This window comes from Onychostoma macrolepis, chromosome 14 (genome assembly GCF_012432095.1).
Source record: "Onychostoma macrolepis isolate SWU-2019 chromosome 14, ASM1243209v1, whole genome shotgun sequence".
Taxonomy (NCBI): domain Eukaryota; kingdom Metazoa; phylum Chordata; class Actinopteri; order Cypriniformes; family Cyprinidae; genus Onychostoma; species Onychostoma macrolepis.
This window is the reverse complement of record NC_081168.1, coordinates 31,891,105-31,912,038: the sequence shown is the minus strand read 5'-3', so window position 1 is coordinate 31,912,038 and position 20,934 is coordinate 31,891,105. Positions and strand designations below refer to the sequence as shown.

The 20,934-nt window shown below is 38.1% G+C and overlaps 1 protein-coding gene across 3 annotated transcripts in view; it reads left to right on the top strand.

Moving 5' to 3' along the window:
- il1rapl2 (interleukin 1 receptor accessory protein-like 2) overlaps window positions 1-20,934 on the top strand; it is a 297,022-nt gene that overhangs the window by 251,941 nt on the left and 24,147 nt on the right. For all 3 annotated transcript variants that reach the window (XM_058798970.1, XM_058798969.1, XM_058798971.1), the window contains 2 exons: window positions 9,849-9,923; window positions 15,604-15,733. In XM_058798970.1, coding sequence (XP_058654953.1) covers window positions 9,849-9,923; window positions 15,604-15,733 — 205 coding nt within the window. The remainder of the gene's footprint in view (window positions 1-9,848; window positions 9,924-15,603; window positions 15,734-20,934) is intronic.

Genomic DNA, 20,934 nt, shown 5'->3' with positions numbered 1-20,934 from the left:
TGGCGAGGCATCAGATGATTCGCTGGCTCAGGGAGAAATAAATTGGCAGGCAGAAAGAAAAGCAGGCATTTTGTGTTATTGCAAGTGCATGTGCCACAGTTCACACTCATTAAAACTGCACTGAAGACTGCTGGGCCAACTGCTTATTATATTGAGATTTTGTGATTTAAGAAGATATCTTTTAATTGAGAGCATTTTTATATATTCACCATATGATATTGTGTGGTCATATTTAGCAACAAAAACGTCACAGTTTCTTCAGCTCCTCTGAACCTATATACCTGTGTATATTCAAATCCAAGTGTTTTGAAATGTTTGCACTGTTCACTGCTAATATTGCTGACTAGAGCTTTATTTTGGAGTTTTCAGTGTGTTTGGACCTCTGAATCAGTTCATCTGGCTGATGAGGTTATTAATGCAATTTAACCTCAAGCTTTCAGACTCTTTACAGAAACTCCACATGAAACTTTGATGACAGTTTAGTCAGTGAGTGTGAAACACTCAGCAGAGGATGGGATGCAGTCCACTCTTGAAAGACACGAACCAATGCAACAACACTGAGATTAAATGTTACTATAAATGTGTGTATACTGTATATATATATCACAGTCGAGAGGAGTTTACATACTCTGCTTTGTGCTGGGACTTATAGCTTTAGCTAATACAAGCTTCAGCTCAGAATAAAACAGCTTTAGATCATGCATTTTTTTGCGACCTCTGCCCCAAGCTTTTATTCTGTTATGTAATGAGATATATATATATATATATATATATATATATATATATATATATATATATATATATATATATGTTTGTGTGTAATTTCGAAATATACATATAATGGGCAATATATATATATTTTTTTGTGTTTTCAAACTTTTTTTGTTTTGTGTTTTTTTTTTTTTTTTTTTTACATATTTTAAAAACATTAATCTTATTTTTAAAAGCATTTGAAAATATATTTCACCCTCCATATTTTGCAGTCCAAGAAAATACATTCACATATGTCACATTTGAAGAAAATTCTGAAGACACTGAAGACTGGAGTAATGATGCTGAAAATTCAGCTTTGATCACAGAAATAAATTATATTTTAAAGTATATTAAAAATAGAAAACTGTTATTTTAAATTGTAATAATATTTCACAAAATAACAGGGTTTTTTTCTGTATTTTTGATCAAATAGATACATCCTTGATGAGCAGAAGAAAGTTCTTTAAAAAAAAACATTACAAATCTTACTGATCCCAAACTTTTGAGCGACAGTGTATATATATATATATATAATTGTTTGCCACACGGGAAGAGCCAAAAATTGGGCAAAGTTTATTTCAAAAGCAACATATAACAAGAAAACAAAATGTAAATGTATCCAAAAAAGGTGAAAGCAAAGACTTGCGTCTGATTCCCCAGCAGGTGAAGCAGTGCTGATGGTGCTGTAGGAGACGTCTCACTGTAGGTCAGATGAGCTGCACCCTTCGGACACGCGTGTAGGTGATGCTAATAAACGCTGTCATGTTCTGTGCTCATTGGCCTTACAGTTTATTATGACTTCTCACAGGACCGGCTTGTGTCAGGCCTCTTCAGCTCTGTCTTTCCCTCTTCTACTGGATGCTGGAATGATTTCTTCAGGCGCTTCACATGTTTAAGCGGTTCTTTTGTACTTTCATCTTATTTCGATTCATGATTGGGTCCCAGATCCCACAAGCGTTTCCTGTCTTATTGCAGTATATTCTGCGATTTGTTCTTCCCACACATGCTCCAGTAAGCACCCATAGTTCATCTGGCTGGGCAGGATTTGGAAGCGGTGGGGAGATGCTCTCAAGGGCCCCACACATCTAGAATTGCATAAGCAGCTTTTCATGGGCTATTTTCAGTTGCCGCAGCACAACTCAGCGTAAGGGCTTTGCGTATAGGAGCTTCGGTTTAGTCTGCTCATAATGCTTTCCTAAATGGAGACTACACAGTCATGCCAGTAACCCTCACTTTTCTTGAGTGGATTTAGAAGTCACAGCTCAGACGTACAGTAAAGCGAAATGTCATTCTTCTACCTTTGACTCCACTGAGAAATTGTAGTATCTCTTTTTTTTTTTTTTTTTAAGATGTTCAAAAGTGATATGATGATATCCTTTAAATCTGACCACAACATTTTCATGCATTATCTTTGTTGTTATCTGTGTCATTATTGCAACAAATTACCATTCTATCTATTCTGATCAATTAGAGTGAAAAGTGAAAAAAGCCTCTCACCTTCAAAATAGAATATTGCATGCATAAATAAGGTGTTAATCAGTGTTTTTTTGTTTTGCATAACGTACAATTATCTGAGAAGCGAAATGTAAACAATAAGAAAGACATGTCAAGAAGTTTCCCTTCAAGGAAGCTCACGCTGCATCAGAAGTAGGGGCTGTTTACACCTGGTCACTTCATGTGTTTTGTCTGATCGGATAGCTATCCGATCCTGAAGAGACCAGGTGTAAATGCCCTCCGAAACGCATTCGAGACAGATATAAATCCGATCGCTCAAACCTCTTCAGGAGGAGGTCTGGGCCGCATTCCAGAAGAAACTGGACAAGTGTAAATGCATCTGGTTGTTGAAACCACATACACTAATTTTACTCCTCCCAAAATATTAAAATAATAAACATGTGAGAGCGTTTTATAGGCTATGTGGTATGTTATAGTCAGATATAACAGCTCTAATGCAACAAGCATCGCCGCGGATGAGTAGCTGAGGATAACTTCAGCAAGCCCGATGAACAAACTGCCGCGAATGAAACTGAAAGTAAGTCGCGGACGCTCAACACACAATCATCTTCTTTAGAAATAGTGAGACTAACCTATCATTCCAGCGCTGATGCCGCTCGCTCTCCTGTTGCTGTCTCTGATATTGAAATTAGCTGATAATGAATAAAATGCAGCGCATATCTATTGCTTTCATTGACGTGAACTCTGTTAAATTTGCATACTAGTCATATATTGCGCAGGAATTGAAGAACGGATATCCGTTTTGCGAAGACACATTTGTGTGGCCAAGTGTAAATGGAAACGTTTAAACAAATCAGATAGATATCCGATCAGAGAAAACGCATGAAGTGACCAGGTGTGAACAGGCCCTATGGGAGCACTTCTGTTTGATTTCGTCTTAAAGGGGTTATGATTCTCTTGATCTTTTGACATATAAAAAGTGTTATTGTCAGTTGTCAGTTGACATTGTTGGGTCTGGGTTATGATCTCATCTGCTGCGTGATGACGCCATGCCATGGGACTGGTGTATGCAGAAGCATTCCCACAGCGGCACTACTTCATGACACCCGTAACCTGAGACATTTGACTGACTCTGAAGCATTTCCTTACATCTGTAATTGTCCAATACTTGCATAATGTGTGCAGAAGTGCAGGCTTCCAGCTTCCTTTTCTTCTGAAAAGAATCCCTCATTAACTTGTGACATATACATCACTTGTTAACAGAGGATGTGTGACAATGTGACACAATATCATCCCAACAGCTTGTTTTACAAATATAGCCTATACATAAGAACTACAACAGTTAATGCATTTCCGCATGTCTGCAAGAAAGGGATTCATTAAAGAGATCTAGATTTAGTCTTGAGGGCAGCACTTTAGCATGTTATCATCATTAATGAATAACTATACAGGAACAAATGAGTAACACAATATTACAGTTTTTCTCAGTCACTTTGATGCATTTCTCAGATCAGAAATGAAATTCTCAAAACTACTTGTTCAACCTCCACATCGTCTAGTCACTTGTGCACATCATAAAAGCAGTTTCTCATTCTTTTGAACAAGTTGTGATTGCTTTGGTACATTCATGATTATGTACACTTGTCTGCGGTTTCCTACATTATCAGTTGCTAATGTCATGTCGCTCAAAATGTATCGAATAGACTGAATAGTAAAAGAAAAACTGTAACATCCCAAAAACTACCATTAACTGACAACAATCTCAATGAATTAGTAAATAATAGCACCCAGTTAAATACGGGAGTTCACTATTTTTTCATAATCAATGTAAGAACTAATCAATTCAAGACAAATGACTAGCACCACATTAATATTTTAGGTGTATGTTTGATCATTATAGTACAGATACAGTATATTTACTAACTGTGAACCACATTTAAAAAATGTCCTTTTTAAATGCAGTTCACAGGATCACAAAAACTATTTTGTTTTTGCATTATTATTGCTACTTAAAGAGAAGACAACTTCAGTCCACACTTTTCACTGAATCACTAGAAAGATTTCCCAGTCGTCATCCATACCATAGATGCCAAACAACTGAAAACTATGCAGTGATTTATTTATTTAGAACAGTATGAGTTCTACCTCAGTTTTCTTTTGGATATCTCAAACTATTATGAATGGTTGGAAGATTCTCTGCTTTAGGATTAGGATTTCATTAATAGCTGTTGTAAGAATGAATGACTCCAGTGTTACTACATCCTTCTGAAGGAATTACTAGTCATCCATTACTAGTTACTAGTGGTAACCCAGCAGTGACTCGAGTATTGCCATATTGCCTTCAGAAGCTCGTGAAGGGCAATAAAAGGGTGCAGAGCCTGTAAGAGAACAGCAACACGCCGCGTTTGAGGAGCTGTGGATGTTTACAGCACTGCTCTTCAGACGTGTGTTCGTAAAGTTTGGTTTGACGTCAGCCTCACTAACGCCACACTAGACTAACTGGATCAGTGCGGTGCAGTGATTGGCCTCATTTCCACACACTTCTGTTTTGTACTAAAGTCCATGTAAAAAAACTCAATTATGCATTAAGTGTTTAATGGATCATGCCAACATTTTTCATCGCATAATGAGAAGTCACCCACTTAATATACAGGAAGCTAATTTGTCCTGTATTTTATCATTACCAGTTGCTCAAAGCTTTGTGTTTGTACAGTAATATAAATCAGTTCATGTCACTACTGGTTTGCATGATGATTGTAAACTGACCGTGTCTGTGTCATGGGAAGCGTGCAAATGGAAAGTTGGGCTGAGTGGAAGAGTTATACTGAAGGAGAAGTGATGAAAGTGTGAAAGTGAATGAAGGGGCACGATGTCCTCAGAAGTGATGAGTCCAGATGCGCTGGGTCAGGTGTCATGACGGATCCGGACCCTGAGGACAGCTGGTGCTCGCTTGAGAACGAGAGACACAGATCCACTGTCACTGCTGTGAGTCTGGAGTCACCACAGCATTTCCAGATCCTCCGTGCACTTTCTGAGGCTTGAAGCACAGATCAATAGTTAGTTGCTATCAGCTGCCTCATACTCTGAGCGTTTCAGCAACTCTCAATAGAGAGAAGGTTTTTTTCCTCTTTTTCAAACTGCAGGCGAAGATTCGCAGATCTTTAATCTCTCTTTTAAGCTCTGCCTGAGGACGACTGATGAACATTTTCTTGTAGTTAAGCAGCATTAAATGTCAGCACATTACCAAAGCAAACACTAACACCTCGTCATACTGGGTTTGCTTTCGCTTCGAGTGGAATTCATCTTCCTTCTCACTCTTTGCTTAGTATGAACTATCTAAACAGAAAGTACAATGAGGTGCAGTCTGCACTGAATGATCTATTCACACTGAAAGTAACAAATATGCATAAAGTGGAATGAAATGCAAATTCAGTGCAACACAAGCTATAAGAAGAGCTGCGTACGGTGAAGCAAGTTCAACACTCAGTTCAGCAAAACCAAACCAACAAAACTCACATAAGCAGCAAAGCATTGATAAATAAATTGAGATTAAGCCCATAAAGTGTATTTTATAATTTCATTAATGATTTCATTATCAGTCTTTGAATATAGAATATTTGAATATTAATACTGAATCTGTTTTGCACATGTGAGAGTAAAGAGTGCTGTTGCTGCAGAATTTGCCTCTGTTTGCTCCCTTTATAGATAATTAAACTTTATAATGTATTTTTTAGTGTAATCCAAACAAGTTCAAGCTGACACTTACATTTCCCCCTTTTCATATTTTTATTTAAAAAAAAAACATTAAATGAATCATTAAATAAATTATTTTAATCGTTTTACACAAGTACACAAGTTTCTAAGTAATAGGCTTTTTTTAATAGACTAAGTAAAACTGAAACAGTGGATGCAGGGTAACACTTTAGTTTAGGGACCACTTGACCGGTCGCAAACAGCTTGATTGACAGGCGATCTGACCCATCATTACACCGAACCCGCCGACTTGTCTGACAGCTAAGGCTGGAAACTAACAATAAATTACAATTTTTACATATTAGATTGTGTTTTATTAACGTCTACACCTACCCCAACCCTAAACAATAATGCAAAAACAGTAATTATTGTTGTACGGTGTGACAAAATTGGCGCTATATTAATGTGCTCAGGAGCCGCAGCCGTACCCCAGCCACAGATCAGACAGGAGAGCAGATTAACTTCAGTGGACTTAAACTTGAAAAATGTTGTGCTCCACAGTTAAAATAAAATACGTTCTGATGTTCATTCATGTTCATTTCGAGTTTTAAGTAAATATGAAAAGATGATCAGTTCACATGCCGCTTTAACTGTGGCAATGCAGTGATCTGTCATTAAAGAGCCACAAAACAGTGTTTATTGTTTGAATTTCTTTAAAATGACAAAATTGAGAGTCCTCAGACCTTGTTTCATAACTGCTCTGTCTTGTCTGTCTACACGTTGTCAGTTGTCTCTTTGCTCTGCGATGTATTTTTCACTGCGTGAGAACATGTGTGTAGTGTGAGAGCGGCATTGTTTGTCGGGGATAGCAACAGTAACTAAGGAGGGCGGGTCTTTGCAAACAGTCAGTTCCCACTATTAACTATTGCTTATTAGCATGTACTGTACTGTATATTACTAGGACATTGGTGTAACGTATTATCTGTCTGTCTTAGTGTTTTTGGTTATGACCTGGTTTTCCTGAGTTGTTCTGATTAGTTTATTCTGTCCACCTGTTGTCTTGTTAGTTCTCTCATTAGTCCCTGTGTTGAAGTACCTTGAGTTTCCTCTTCGTCACTGTCTGTCCTTGTTTGCGATTGTGTTTGGTAGCATGAATTCCTGTTCTCCAGTGAGTTTGATTTTAAACAAGTGTTCCTGAATGTTCTCCTTCGGTGGGCGATTGTTTGAGACTACCATTCCATAACAATTGGCTGTTTATTAGTACTTATTAGGCACATATTAATGCCTTATTCTGCATGATCATATTCTATATCCCTTAACCAAACCCAATATACCTACACTTAACAACTACCTTACTAACTATTAATAAGCAACTAATTAGGAATTCACTGAGGGAAAAACTCTTAGTTAATAGTGAATATGTGATCCCTATTCTAAAGTGTTACTGGATATGGATTTTGGACGCGGTGTATTAAATGCTGTGATGTAATCAGGTTGAATGGTGGACTCTGTCAGTGGTTTCTCATGCTGCAGAGGAGTGAGAGGAGTACAGCGATCCCATCAAACGCCTCGGACAGGACACGCCATTGACTCTGACTCTGAGAAAATATAACAAAGTATTGCTCTTTAGTGTGCTTTAGTACTGTAGCTTGTCTGTTAGTGTCTCATAGAGTCCAGATGACTTTGCTTCACTCATAGAGCTGTCCAGACAGATTCCGCTCTGTTACCCGTCAGACAGATCTCGTGTCACCCCTGAGGTCATGCTCGGATAGCAGGTTAGCTGCTTTATATCTAGACCAAGGCATTCAGTTACGCTAGTTTTACCTAAAGTCGGAACGGGAGAAAAGAGAGCGTAAGAGGCTAATGACAGCTTGCTGCTGAGATTTGGGCTAAAGATTTATTTTACCCAGAAGAGCCAGTTACTCTCCAACAATGTAATTTCAACATCAAGAGGACTTAATTTTCCTAACACTGTTTAGTTGTTAATAAATGGAGCTGTTAAAAAGTAATTCTGCCCATGAAAAATTCAGAGTCAGCAAAAGAAATAGTGCAGTGGTTTCTGCATCAGTGTAAGTAATTGCATTGCTCCAGAGACACTATACGAGAAAACCGGTCCTGATCACAAGTGCTGAAGAAACTAGAGACATCAGCGGGTTCATCATTATCTCTAAGCGTTATTGACAGTTATCTGCTCACGGATTCGTCACCAGAGAGTGTGTTTGACTGAAGAGGACCGTTGGATTCAGAGAGGGTGGTCTTCTGCTGACGTGAATGATGGCTTGACGTGCATGCTAGAGCTCTGCTAAAGGAGGACAGATCGACACAAGACTAAATCAAAACCAGAAGTGTTTATACAGTGAAGCCAAACTCTCCATGAGGAACTGAGCTGGTTCGTCCTGATTATTTGCTCAGTGGACGACAGCATACAGCAGTGTGATATTCCAGTGTACTAAGCACTTGGTTAATGTCTGTGTTCATTTTATTTCTTACTTTTCACAATACACATTGTTTCAAAGCAGCGCAACCAGATCAACCAGACTGAGATTAGCTGTTATGCAGTATATGGTTTTATGTGAGTATATGTGTTTTGCAGTGATATTGATGATTATGTTCTCAGTAGCAAGCAAAACACAAACCATGTTTTCCCTCACTACAAGTGAATCTGTATTTAATATAATCTTGGTCATATTTTCTTATACAATGAATAGTTTTGTTCATGGAATCTTTAAAGAATGTCATGTGTTTCTGTTTTGTACTGTTTCACACACACACACACACACACACAAGCTCTTGTGTACGTTTGAGAGCAGTCTTTTCTTCAGTCAGAGGAGTGTGTGAAGAGCTCCATCAGCTCTGGATATCTGCATCACTGACAGAACGCCTCTGTGTTTGTCAACAATAAGTAAACATTAACACTGAGCACAGTTTTCAATAAAGTGATCTGAGGAGATCCAGACTTGGTGTGGTCATGTTAAAAATCACCTTCTCCAACACATGCAATACATCAGTTAATGGCAGACAGTCATTTGATGCACTTCAACAGATGCTCACATGCTGGATTACTGTAGTAGTTAGCAAAAACAAAGAGATTATATGTTTACTGAATTGAAACATTATCTTTTTTTTTTTACATTTTATGTGTTTTGTATTCAGTGTTTACAAAGAAACTAACTTGCATTCTCTGTTAAACAGCATGTGTATGTCTAATATAGGTGTATGCTTGCGCGTTTTGTCTTAAAGAATTATTTTATGTCCTGTTGGTCAGCCGGTAGAGCATGGTGCCAGAAACGTCAAATCTGTGACAAATTTAATTCCTACCGAGCACACAAACTCATATTTGTATACATTGAAGAGGCATGAGATTAAAATGTATAATGCATGTTATAGATAATAATGTGAATAACTGATATGAATGTAAATGTCATAACTGGATCTTCCAGTGAAACATCAGGCTTCTCTCTGTGATCTTCTCCTGTCATTTAGTGCTATTAAGCTCCGCCTCTGCAAACTCACGCTCATCTGCATACATGTTTGAGAGCCATGCCCACATCCCAATATCCAATCAATAACAGCACAGAACCAAGTCCCGCCCTACATGTGTTTCTTTTTCAGCCATTGTTACACTCAGACGTACATCACAATACAGAAGAAAAATCTGCCACTGCTTAGTTTCATGGTGACTTTAAATGCACAGTATGGACCCTATTTAGTAGCTGCATTAGCTGCACACTAGAAAAGGTAGAGACGGTCAGTGAGGCCTAAACTGACAAGGAAGAATGACAAACTTTACCCGTATAATGTAAATAAGGTCGTAAATTGCATTGGAGAAAAGCATCTGTTTGAATGTCGTTTAAATGGCTAGACAGAAAAGATGAAGTCGTTTTGAGTTTTTGAGATGAATGTTTCATTCAGTGCAATATTGCTAATGTGTGTTTATTGTTTTGCAGCACTTCTTACGACCAGACCACCAAAAGTGCTGTTCCCGTCAGAGAGACAGGCCAGTGTCATAGACGTCCAACTCGGTGAGTCTCATATACAGACCACACCTAACACACCAAACACACGCGCTTTTCTTTCGTAGAAGTGTTCTGCTGCAGTCATGCAGAATTAAAAATGCTAACATGCTCATGTCCTCGACTGAAAGAGTGCATGAAATCAACATGAGGGTTTTGTAGCATGTAGTCCGTCTCTGGCAGCTTTGAGCTCATCTTTATGCTAGTGTACTCCTAAACTTATAGCAGATATATGCGTTTAATAAGCAAATAATCTGACATCCTGCTATTATAGTTCACAGGCTATATACTGTATATATTATATATTATATATATATATATATATATAAGGTGAATATGCTGTACTTGGCTTATAAGCAAACTTCCATCAGCAGCATGTAAACATCTCTCATAAATATCCATCTGCTGCTGTAGGTTCATTTGCCCTACATGTTTAGAAATGCTTAGCAAATGGACAATTAGGAGAGGACGCTGCGAATGTGAGAATGTAATTATCGTGCAAGTGGAAATGGTCTCTGGTGCTGTAATATGCATTTTATTCATTTTAATGATTGCATGAATAAGGAATATTTTCCATGTTCCTGCGAGATCTCTGCAGAGCCAACAGAAGCAGCAAACCAAGCAGTTTGAAAGGGAAGAAAATACTGCCAACATTACATTTGCATTGATCTGATAAATACCTCTTGAATGAGTTTCAGCTAATGTCTAATGAACCTGTCTGCTTGAACTCATTCACATCAGTGTTGTATCCAGTAACAAGCTGCTGCTAATAGCAGTGAAGCACAACAAAACACAACATTTTTTGACTTTTTTCCCCTCAATTGTGCAAAACACAACAAAATGCAGACACACACTGAAATAGTGCAAGGTTCCCGTGTGAAAGAGCTATATCTGATAAGCAATGCCAAAATATTCAACCAGTTTTTGTTTTGTTTTGTTTTCCAGATCATACCTAGACATTACGGGCCAGATTTACTCACAGCTCGTGCCAATGCAACCCTCTTTTGGCAGTAAAAAACTACTGTCAGGATTTACTAATGACTTATTTGCCCCGTTGATTAAATCTGGCCTGTAAGTTCAGTGCACAGGCCTTTCCAGACAGCAGACAGCAGCATTCTGGCTCAGATCTGAGGCAGGCTACATACCATGAGAAACTTTGCAAGTATATGTCAACTTATTCTACTAACCCTAAACCTACCCTAACAGTCTACTCTGAGAGATAGTAGACATGTAGTTGCAAATTAATGAGAATTAGTTGGCATGTAATTGCAAAGTTACTTATAGTTAGTCGAACGTCTAAAGTGGACAATCGAAATAAAGTGCAAGCGCACAGAATAACACTAACCGCTGATTTGAGCTCTGCAGCGTTTGCTACTGTACTCCTCTGACACAATCAGTCCAGCGCATATATAACACACACACTTCTCTGTTCCTGTCAAACTCCCCCTCTTTCTCTTCAAAGTATTTACTCCTGTCTGGATGCGTTTGTGACGCTCCTCGTCCAACCTCGGGCTGTTGTCAGGAGCAAAATAGCTGGAGATTTTCTCATATTTAATCTGTCGGCTCCTGCTAAATTATAACGCATTACTCCGTGCGCTGACAGCACAGGAAATGGACTTTGAGTTCTTGAAATGTCAACTATTTCTCAGTAAGTGAACTTTACGCCAGACGACTCCTTTTAGCGCTAGAGATCTGCAGGCGCTCCACGAGAAGTCCATTTGCTGGCGGTGCAATTAAAGCATCGGTCAGAAGTGTCTGTTACACAATGAAATTATCTGTACATGTTCTGTCCTAGTGACATTTACAGGAGTAAGCCAGCATCTGCTTCACAGAGCCAGAGCACAGAAGAGATGAGTTTCTGTACAGAAGAGCTGGATTAATGACTGCGGTTGATGAACTGAGACAGAGTAACGAATCATTCTGCCAATCTGGACTCCTTGTTTGATCCGACTGCCACGTCAAGAGATTTTACCCAAAATCAGATGAAAAAGAAAAGTGCATGGTAAAAGTGGTCAGGTGTCGAATGTTGATCCTTGTGAATGAGTCCGGTAGGTCCAGGGCTGTTCTTTGAGCGGTGTCTCTCTTCTCTCTCGCTCTGCCACCTGCTCATGACAGTGATGCTCACCTCGGGTCACAGCCGCCGTCCAAAGCTGCACATCACCTGTGCTCACAGCGCAGATGGACTGACCGACTCCCTAAACCAGACCACATGCTCACAACTTCTGAGAGTTTGGAGGTGAACTGTGCAATTCCTGCACCGAACCAAATGACACAATCGATGCAATTGTTAGCTTTCCTGTAAGAGGTAGGTTTAGGTGTAGGGTTGGTGTAGGGCAATAGAAAATACAGTTTGTACAGTATAAAAAGCATTACGCCTATGGAGAGTCCCCATTTAGATAACCAAGTAAACGTGTGTTTTGTTGCAGCTGTAGGTTGTTCTGGTCGTTTGCTAGGGTGCTGTTTCTGCTCTGCTCTCTACGTACAGTCCCTCCTAGATATGATTTGAAATATCATTCATGCCAGCATGTGCACAGAGGTAAAGGAGTATTTCACCCAAACATGAAAATGCACTCACTCTCGGCCCATCATCTAACATCAGGATGAGTTTGTTTCTTCATCAGGTTTGTAGAAATGTGTCTCTGCATCAGTGTCTCAGCAATGGATGCTCTGCAGTGAATGGGTGCCGTCAGAATGAGAGTCCAAACAGCTGATAAAAACATCACAATAATCCACACCACTCCAGTCCATCACTTAACATCTGGAGAAGACATTTTTAACTGTCACTTCCAGCTAAAATGTGAGTTTATAATCCAAAATAACACTGGACTCTCATTCTGACGGCACCCATTCACTGCAGAGCATCCATTGCTGAGTGACATTTCTCCAAACCTGATGAAGAAACACACTCATCCTGATCTCGGATGACCTGAGGATGTCACAGAACACTCTGGGACTACATATAAGATCCAAGTGCAGTTTTAATGAGTAATCCAGAGAAAGATCCAAAAACAGGGCAAAAGAAAAAAGCACAAGAACAAGGTAATCCAGAAGACAACACCAGCAAAAAAAAACACACAGGAGACAGAGTGACAAAAGCACAGTGCAATGCTCAGTGAACATGGTATATATCAGGGTGAGCTAAATAGTTAAATAACAAACAGCTGAAGGCAAGGAAGCATGATAGTCTGTGCAAGGCTGATGGGAACTGAAGTCCAGAACGAGACAGTGATCCGGGAAGAGTGCCCTCTGGTGGCTGCTGTAGGCACACCAGCTGATGGCTGTGACTGACAATGAGCACATTTTTTACTGTTGGATAAACTATTCCTTTAAAGACAAATCCCTCAACCAATCCACTGTTTCTCAAACACTCCTTTCACAACATTTCACTTCTTATTAAGTAAAGTGAGACACTGCACACTGCGTTTCATATTTGTGGTTTATGCTGTCGTTCTCGTGCACTACGGGCCCAAAATGTTACAAACAAAGACAAAATAAGTGATTTATGAGATGAGCTCAGATAAAAGCATTTTCAAGTCAATAACATTTCCTAAAAAAAACAGACATTCGCGGATGGGAACTGGACTAGTCTGACATGTTCATAAGTACATGTAAAGCTGTCAGATCAAATACCGTTCTGTCTCTTTGTTTTCAGTGGATCGGTTTATCTAAACGCATCATGATCTGTGTAGATTTGGAGACGTTCTTCTGACCCTCACACAAATAATAAAAATGTTCATGAAATATATCAGCATTTCTGGCTGCTCATCAGTTTGGCTCAGAGCATTTCTGTTTCACACAATGTTTGATTCATCTGTGACTGAAACACTACGGCTAATTCAGGACAGAGTCACACACCTTAAATAAAGCTATTAAACACATGCTCAGAAATAAAGAGACGTGTTCAGCTGCTCTTTGTGTAGTTTCTGCTTTCTGTTTGATCTCCTTCAGTGAACTAAAGCAGTATTTCATCATTCTGACCGTCAGACGAGGATATGATTCTCTCAGTCTACTCAGACTGAAATAAATGTGAACACTGACGAATGTACACAGCTGTTTAGATTGTATGCTGAGTTGATCCTGATGTCTGCTGTAAGCATGTATTAATGCATGAGAAATCCTCTGCAGTTTCTTCAGCGCTGAAGCCCAGTGAGCCTCAGCCGCTCTGGACCTGATTCCTGGAGTGAACTGGATAAAGTGTTCGGCTCTAAACACCGCGGCCAGCCACAGCCTCGTTCATTTGCATCTCCTGCCTCTTTCTCTCTCTTAAAAGCTGTAATTGCAGGCGGAGGACGCTCTTCACTGCTGTGCTGCTAATGCTGCTGAAAGCCCTGGAGGGGTTTTACACATTATTTGCATGTAATCAGCATACGTGAGAACAGAGGATCGGTGCAGTAAATATTATTCAGAGTTTCCCAATCACTCAATGAGAAGAGGAGCGTGAGCTGAGGATGCAGAGCAGTAAACACTCGCTGCTGTGTCCACGTCTCTTCATTTAGAGCTCACACTAAAGCAGCGTTTCATTCAGGAGAGTGTGTGTGCGTGCGTGTGTGTGTGTGTGTGTGTGTGTGTGTGTGTGTGTGTGTGTGCATGTGTGTGTGTGTGTGTGTGTGTCCATATCTGTGTCTTTCTGTGAGAAGCAGGTCACTGCTCTTTAGGCGTCTGAGAATAATGTTTAGGATGTGAAGGCTATGCTTTTACATAAAGATTGCTCCACTTGACATTTAAATTAAAACATTCATTATGTAAATATTATGTGAAGTGTCCTTGGTTTTTTGAAAGGCACTATATAAAGAAAACATTATTATTATTATTATTATTATTAAAATGTTCTAAATTGTTTATTTATTTTAAAACCTAATGAAACCTACATAAATAGGCTACAAAGATGACATTACAAGAAGTTTATTTTGATTTTTTAAATATTTTTGAATAACATAAGTATATAGTAATGAAATACGTATACATTAATTTGTTAGTAATTCATAGCTTATAAACTGTAGTCTCTACGTTGTTAATACATGAGTATGTCATGTACAAATATTGAGTACTTTATTCATTGTCACTGTAATTTGCTAATTATTTTTGCACAAATGCAAAGAGATAGATCATATACAGTAATAAGAACAGGAATAACAATAATTAGTATATAAAGCTAATTAATGATTATTAATGTTTAATAAAGCTATAGGTTATAGCCTTTAATTTAGTGTTTCCTGTGAACTAATGTAAAGTGAGAACTATCTACTTCTGACAATCATTAACAGCTCCTTCACTGCTGGTTTAAAGATATAATAAAAGGATAATAAAAGATTATTTAATGCTTTATGTTATAATTTGTTAACTACCACAACAATGAATGAAGAACTCTGTTTGCACATGAGCTGTTAATGCCGAGAGAACAGTTTGTGAATGGAATAGTTTGCTGTGTTGCTGATGCTCAGCAGAGATGCCGTGAGAGAGAGAGCGCGTCTTTCTTTGACCTTTGATTGCTTTTAAAGGAAAGTCTTGGGCTGATTCGAGCGCAGCAGTGCATTAGTCCCGTGTGTTTCCCTTCACACACACTTTACAGTGCTTGTGTGTGTGTTCTGTGAAGGCTCCGGGTCACGGCAGGACACGTGCTCTCGTGTGCGAGTGTTCTCCGTGCATCTATCTAACGCTGACGGCTGTCTGTTGTGCTTGTGTTGGACAGGCATGCGTCTGGTCCTGGACTGCAGGGCTTTCTTCGGCTACAGCGGAGATTCCCGGCCCATCATCTACTGGATGAAGGGAGATAAGTTCGTGGAGGAGCTGGAAGGACATATACGAGAGAGTGAAGTCAGGTACTGCTTTACTTGAATTAAGAGCAATAAACAGTGGTCCGATGAGCGTGCATGAGCTGAAGAACAGAGCGGCGTTATATAACACACACTCACAGCCTACAGAAGAGCACACGGAGACCTCTAGTGGACATCTGCTGTAATTCACACACAGCTGCACCGGAAACACATGCATGAGTTCAAGTGTGCACTATACAGTATCATATACAACACACCACACACTATACAGTATCATAAACAACACGCCACACACTATACAGTATCATATACAACACCACACACTATACAGTATCATAAACAACACACCACACACTATACAGTATCATATACACACACCACACACTATACAGTATCATATACACCACACACTATACAGTATCATACAACACACCACACACATACAGTATCATATACAACACACCACACACCATACAGTATCATATACAACACACACTATACAGTATCATAAACAACACACCACACTATACAGTATCATATACACACACCACACACTATACAGTATCATATACAACACACCACACACTATACAGTATCATATACACCACACACTATACAGTATCATATACAACACACCACACACCATACAGTATCATATACAACACACCACACACCATACAGTATCATATACAACACACACTATACAGTATCATATACAACACACCACACACCATACAGTATCATATACAACACACCACACACTATACAGTATCATATACAACACACCACACACTATACAGTATCATATACACACACTATACAGTATCATATACAACACACCACACACTATACAGTATCATATACAACACACCATACAGTATCATATACACCACACACTGTACAGTATCATAAACAACACACCACACACTATACAGTATCATATACAACACACCACACACTATACAGTATCATATACAACACACCACACACATACAGTATCATATACAACACACCATACAGTATCATATACAACACACCACACACCATACAGTATCATATACAACACACACTATACAGTATCATATACAACACACCACACACCATACAGTATCATATACAACACACCACACACTATACAGTATCATATACAACACACCACACACTATGCAGTATCATATACACCACACACTATACAGTATCATATACAACACACCACACACTATACAGTATCATATACAACACACCACACAATATACAGTATCTGATACACCACACACACACTATACAGTATCATATACAACACACCACACACTATACAGTATCATACACACACACACTATACAGTATCTTATACACCACACCACACACTATACAGTATCATATACAACACACCATACAGTATCATATACAACACACCACACAATATACAGTATCATATACACCACACACTATACAGTATCATATACACACACCATACAGTATCATATACACCACACACTATACAGTATCATATACAACACACCACACACTATACAGTATCATATACAACACACCATACAGTATCATATACACCACACACTATACAGTATCATATACAACACGCCACACACTATACAGTATCATATACAATACACCATACAGTATCATATACAACACACCACACACTATACAGTATCATATACACCACACCACACACTATACAGTATCTGATACACCACACAACACACTATACAGTATCATATACAACACACCACACACTATACAGTATCATACACACCACACCATACAGTATCTTATACACCACACCACACACTATACAGTATCATATACAACACACCATACAGTATCATATACACCACACCACACACCATACAGTATCATATACAACACACACTATACAGTATCATATACACCACACCACACACTATACAGTATCTTATACACCACACCACACACTATACAGTGTCATAAACAACACACCACACACTATACAGTATCATAAACAACACACCACACACTATACAGTATCTTATACACCACACCACACACTATACAGTATAATAAACACACCACACACTATACAGTATCTTATACACCACACCACACACTATACAGTATAATAAGCACACCACACACTATACAGTATCTTATACACCACACCACACACTATACAGTATCATAAGCAACACACCACACACTATACAGTATCATATACAACACGCCACACACTATACAGTATCTTATACAACACACCACACACTATACAGTGTCATAAACAACACGCCACACACTATACAGTATCTTATACACCACACCACACACTATACAGTGTCATAAACAACACGCCACACACTATACAGTATCATAAACAACACGCCACACACTATACAGTATCATAAACAACACGCCACACACTATACAGTATCATATACAACACACCACACACTATACAGTATCATAAACAACACGCCACACACTATACAGTATCATATACAACACGCCACACACTATACAGTATCATATACAACACACCACACACTATACAGTATCATATACAACACACCATACAGTATCATATACAACACACCACACACTATACAGTATCATATACAACACACCATACAGTATCATATACAACACACCACACAATATACAGTATCATATACACCACACACTATACAGTATCATATACAACACACCATACAGTATCATATACACCACACACTATACAGTATCATATACAACACACCACACACTATACAGTATCATATACAACACACCATACAGTATCATATACACCACACACTATACAGTATCATATACACACCACACACTATACAGTATCATATACAACACACACACACTATACAGTATCATATACAACACACCACACACTATACAGTATCATATACACCACACCACACACTATACAGTATCTGATACACCACACACACACTATACAGTATCATATACAACACACCACACACTATACAGTATCATACACACCACACCATACAGTATCTTATACACCACACACTATACAGTATCATATACAACACACTATACAGTATCATATACACCACACCACACACTATACAGTATCATATACAACACACACTATACAGTATCATATACACCACACCACACACTATACAGTGTCATAAACAACACACCACACACTATACAGTATCATATACACACACCACACACTATACAGTATCATAAACAACACACCACACTATACAGTATCATATACACCACACCACACACTATACAGTATAATAAACACACCACACACATACAGTATCATATACAACACACACTATACAGTATCATATACAACACACCACACACTATACAGTGTCATATACAACACACCACACACTATACAGTATCATATACACCACACACTATACAGTATCATAAACAACACACCACACACTATACAGTATCATATACACCACACCACACACTATACAGTATCATATACAACACACCATACAGTATCATATACACCACACACTATACAGTATCATATACAACACGCCACACACTATACAGTATCATATACAATACACCATACAGTATCATATACAACACACCACACACTATACAGTATCATATACACCACACCACACACTATACAGTATCTGATACACCACACAACACACTATACAGTATCATATACAACACACCACACACTATACAGTATCATACACACCACACCATATAGTATCTTATACACCACACACTATACAGTATCATATACAACACACCATACAGTATCATATACACCACACCACACACCATACAGTATCATATACAACACACACTATACAGTATCATATACACCACACCACACACTATACAGTGTCATAAACAACACCACACACTATACAGTATCATATACACCACACCACACACTATACAGTATCATAAACAACACACCACACACTATACAGTATCATATACACCACACCACACACTATACAGTATAATAAACACACCACACACCATACAGTATCATATACAACACACACTATACAGTATCATATACACCACACCACACACTATACAGTGTCATAAACAACACACCACACACTATACAGTATCATATACACCACACCACACACTATACAGTATCATAAACAACACACCACACACTATACAGTATCATATACACCACACCACACACTATACAGTCACAATATGCAATATGTACAGTACCTGTGATTGATTGATTGATTGATTGATTGATTGATTGATTTGAAACACTAAACTATCCACTGTAAACAGTTTTAGGACTTTTTTGAATATAATAGACATTTTTTTTTTTTTTATTAATTTAACTATTAAACTTGGTCTGGGCTTTCATCAAACATATAATATAGGGTTTTAATAGTTAACTAAACTAAAACTTTACAAGACATTTTAGTTCATTGAAACAAAAATAAACTAACTGAAATAAAATGCAAGGCAACATTTTTCTTTTTCATTTAATTTAATGATGCACTAAAATAACAAAAACTGAAAGTTAATAATAAAATAACTGAAACTAAACATGAATATTAAAAAGCTATACATATTTTAAAAAAACTAATAAAAATGGCAAACACACAATTACTTAAACTTTAATTAAATTTAAAATGAAAATGAAAATTTAAATGATAAAAACTGTTCAAAATATTTATAAAAACTATGATTGCATTTCAATGATAACACTGAATATATCGTAACATATTAAAGTTATGATATAATAAAGTTATATAAAGCTAAAATACTGGATTCAAGTTAAACTGAGTGATGTAGAGCTTTGTCTGGAAAAAAACCTTGGAAAAGTGGTACAGAGTTGCGTATATACTCCAAAACAAGTGACGGACGGAACTTCACCCAAGACAACATTAATCACTCTAATGCTGAGATGAAACATAACACAGTTTTTACAGCAAAATATATGCTTTGATCAAAAGTAGTTGATCATCAGTGATCAAACCGAGCAGACGGACCCTCTTCATCAAACGCCACACTGTAAGGAAGTTCCTTATACTACACGGCCTAAAATGAAGGCATTTCATGTTTCATCAAATTTCTACATTCAGTCAATCTTTAAGATAGTTGTTTTGTTGTTGTTTCTTGTTTTTTGTATTGTGTACTGTGCAGAGGGGGACAGTAACGAAGTACATTTACTTGAGTGCTGTACTTAAGAACACTTTTTGAGGATCTGAAGGATCTGGGTCACACAGAGC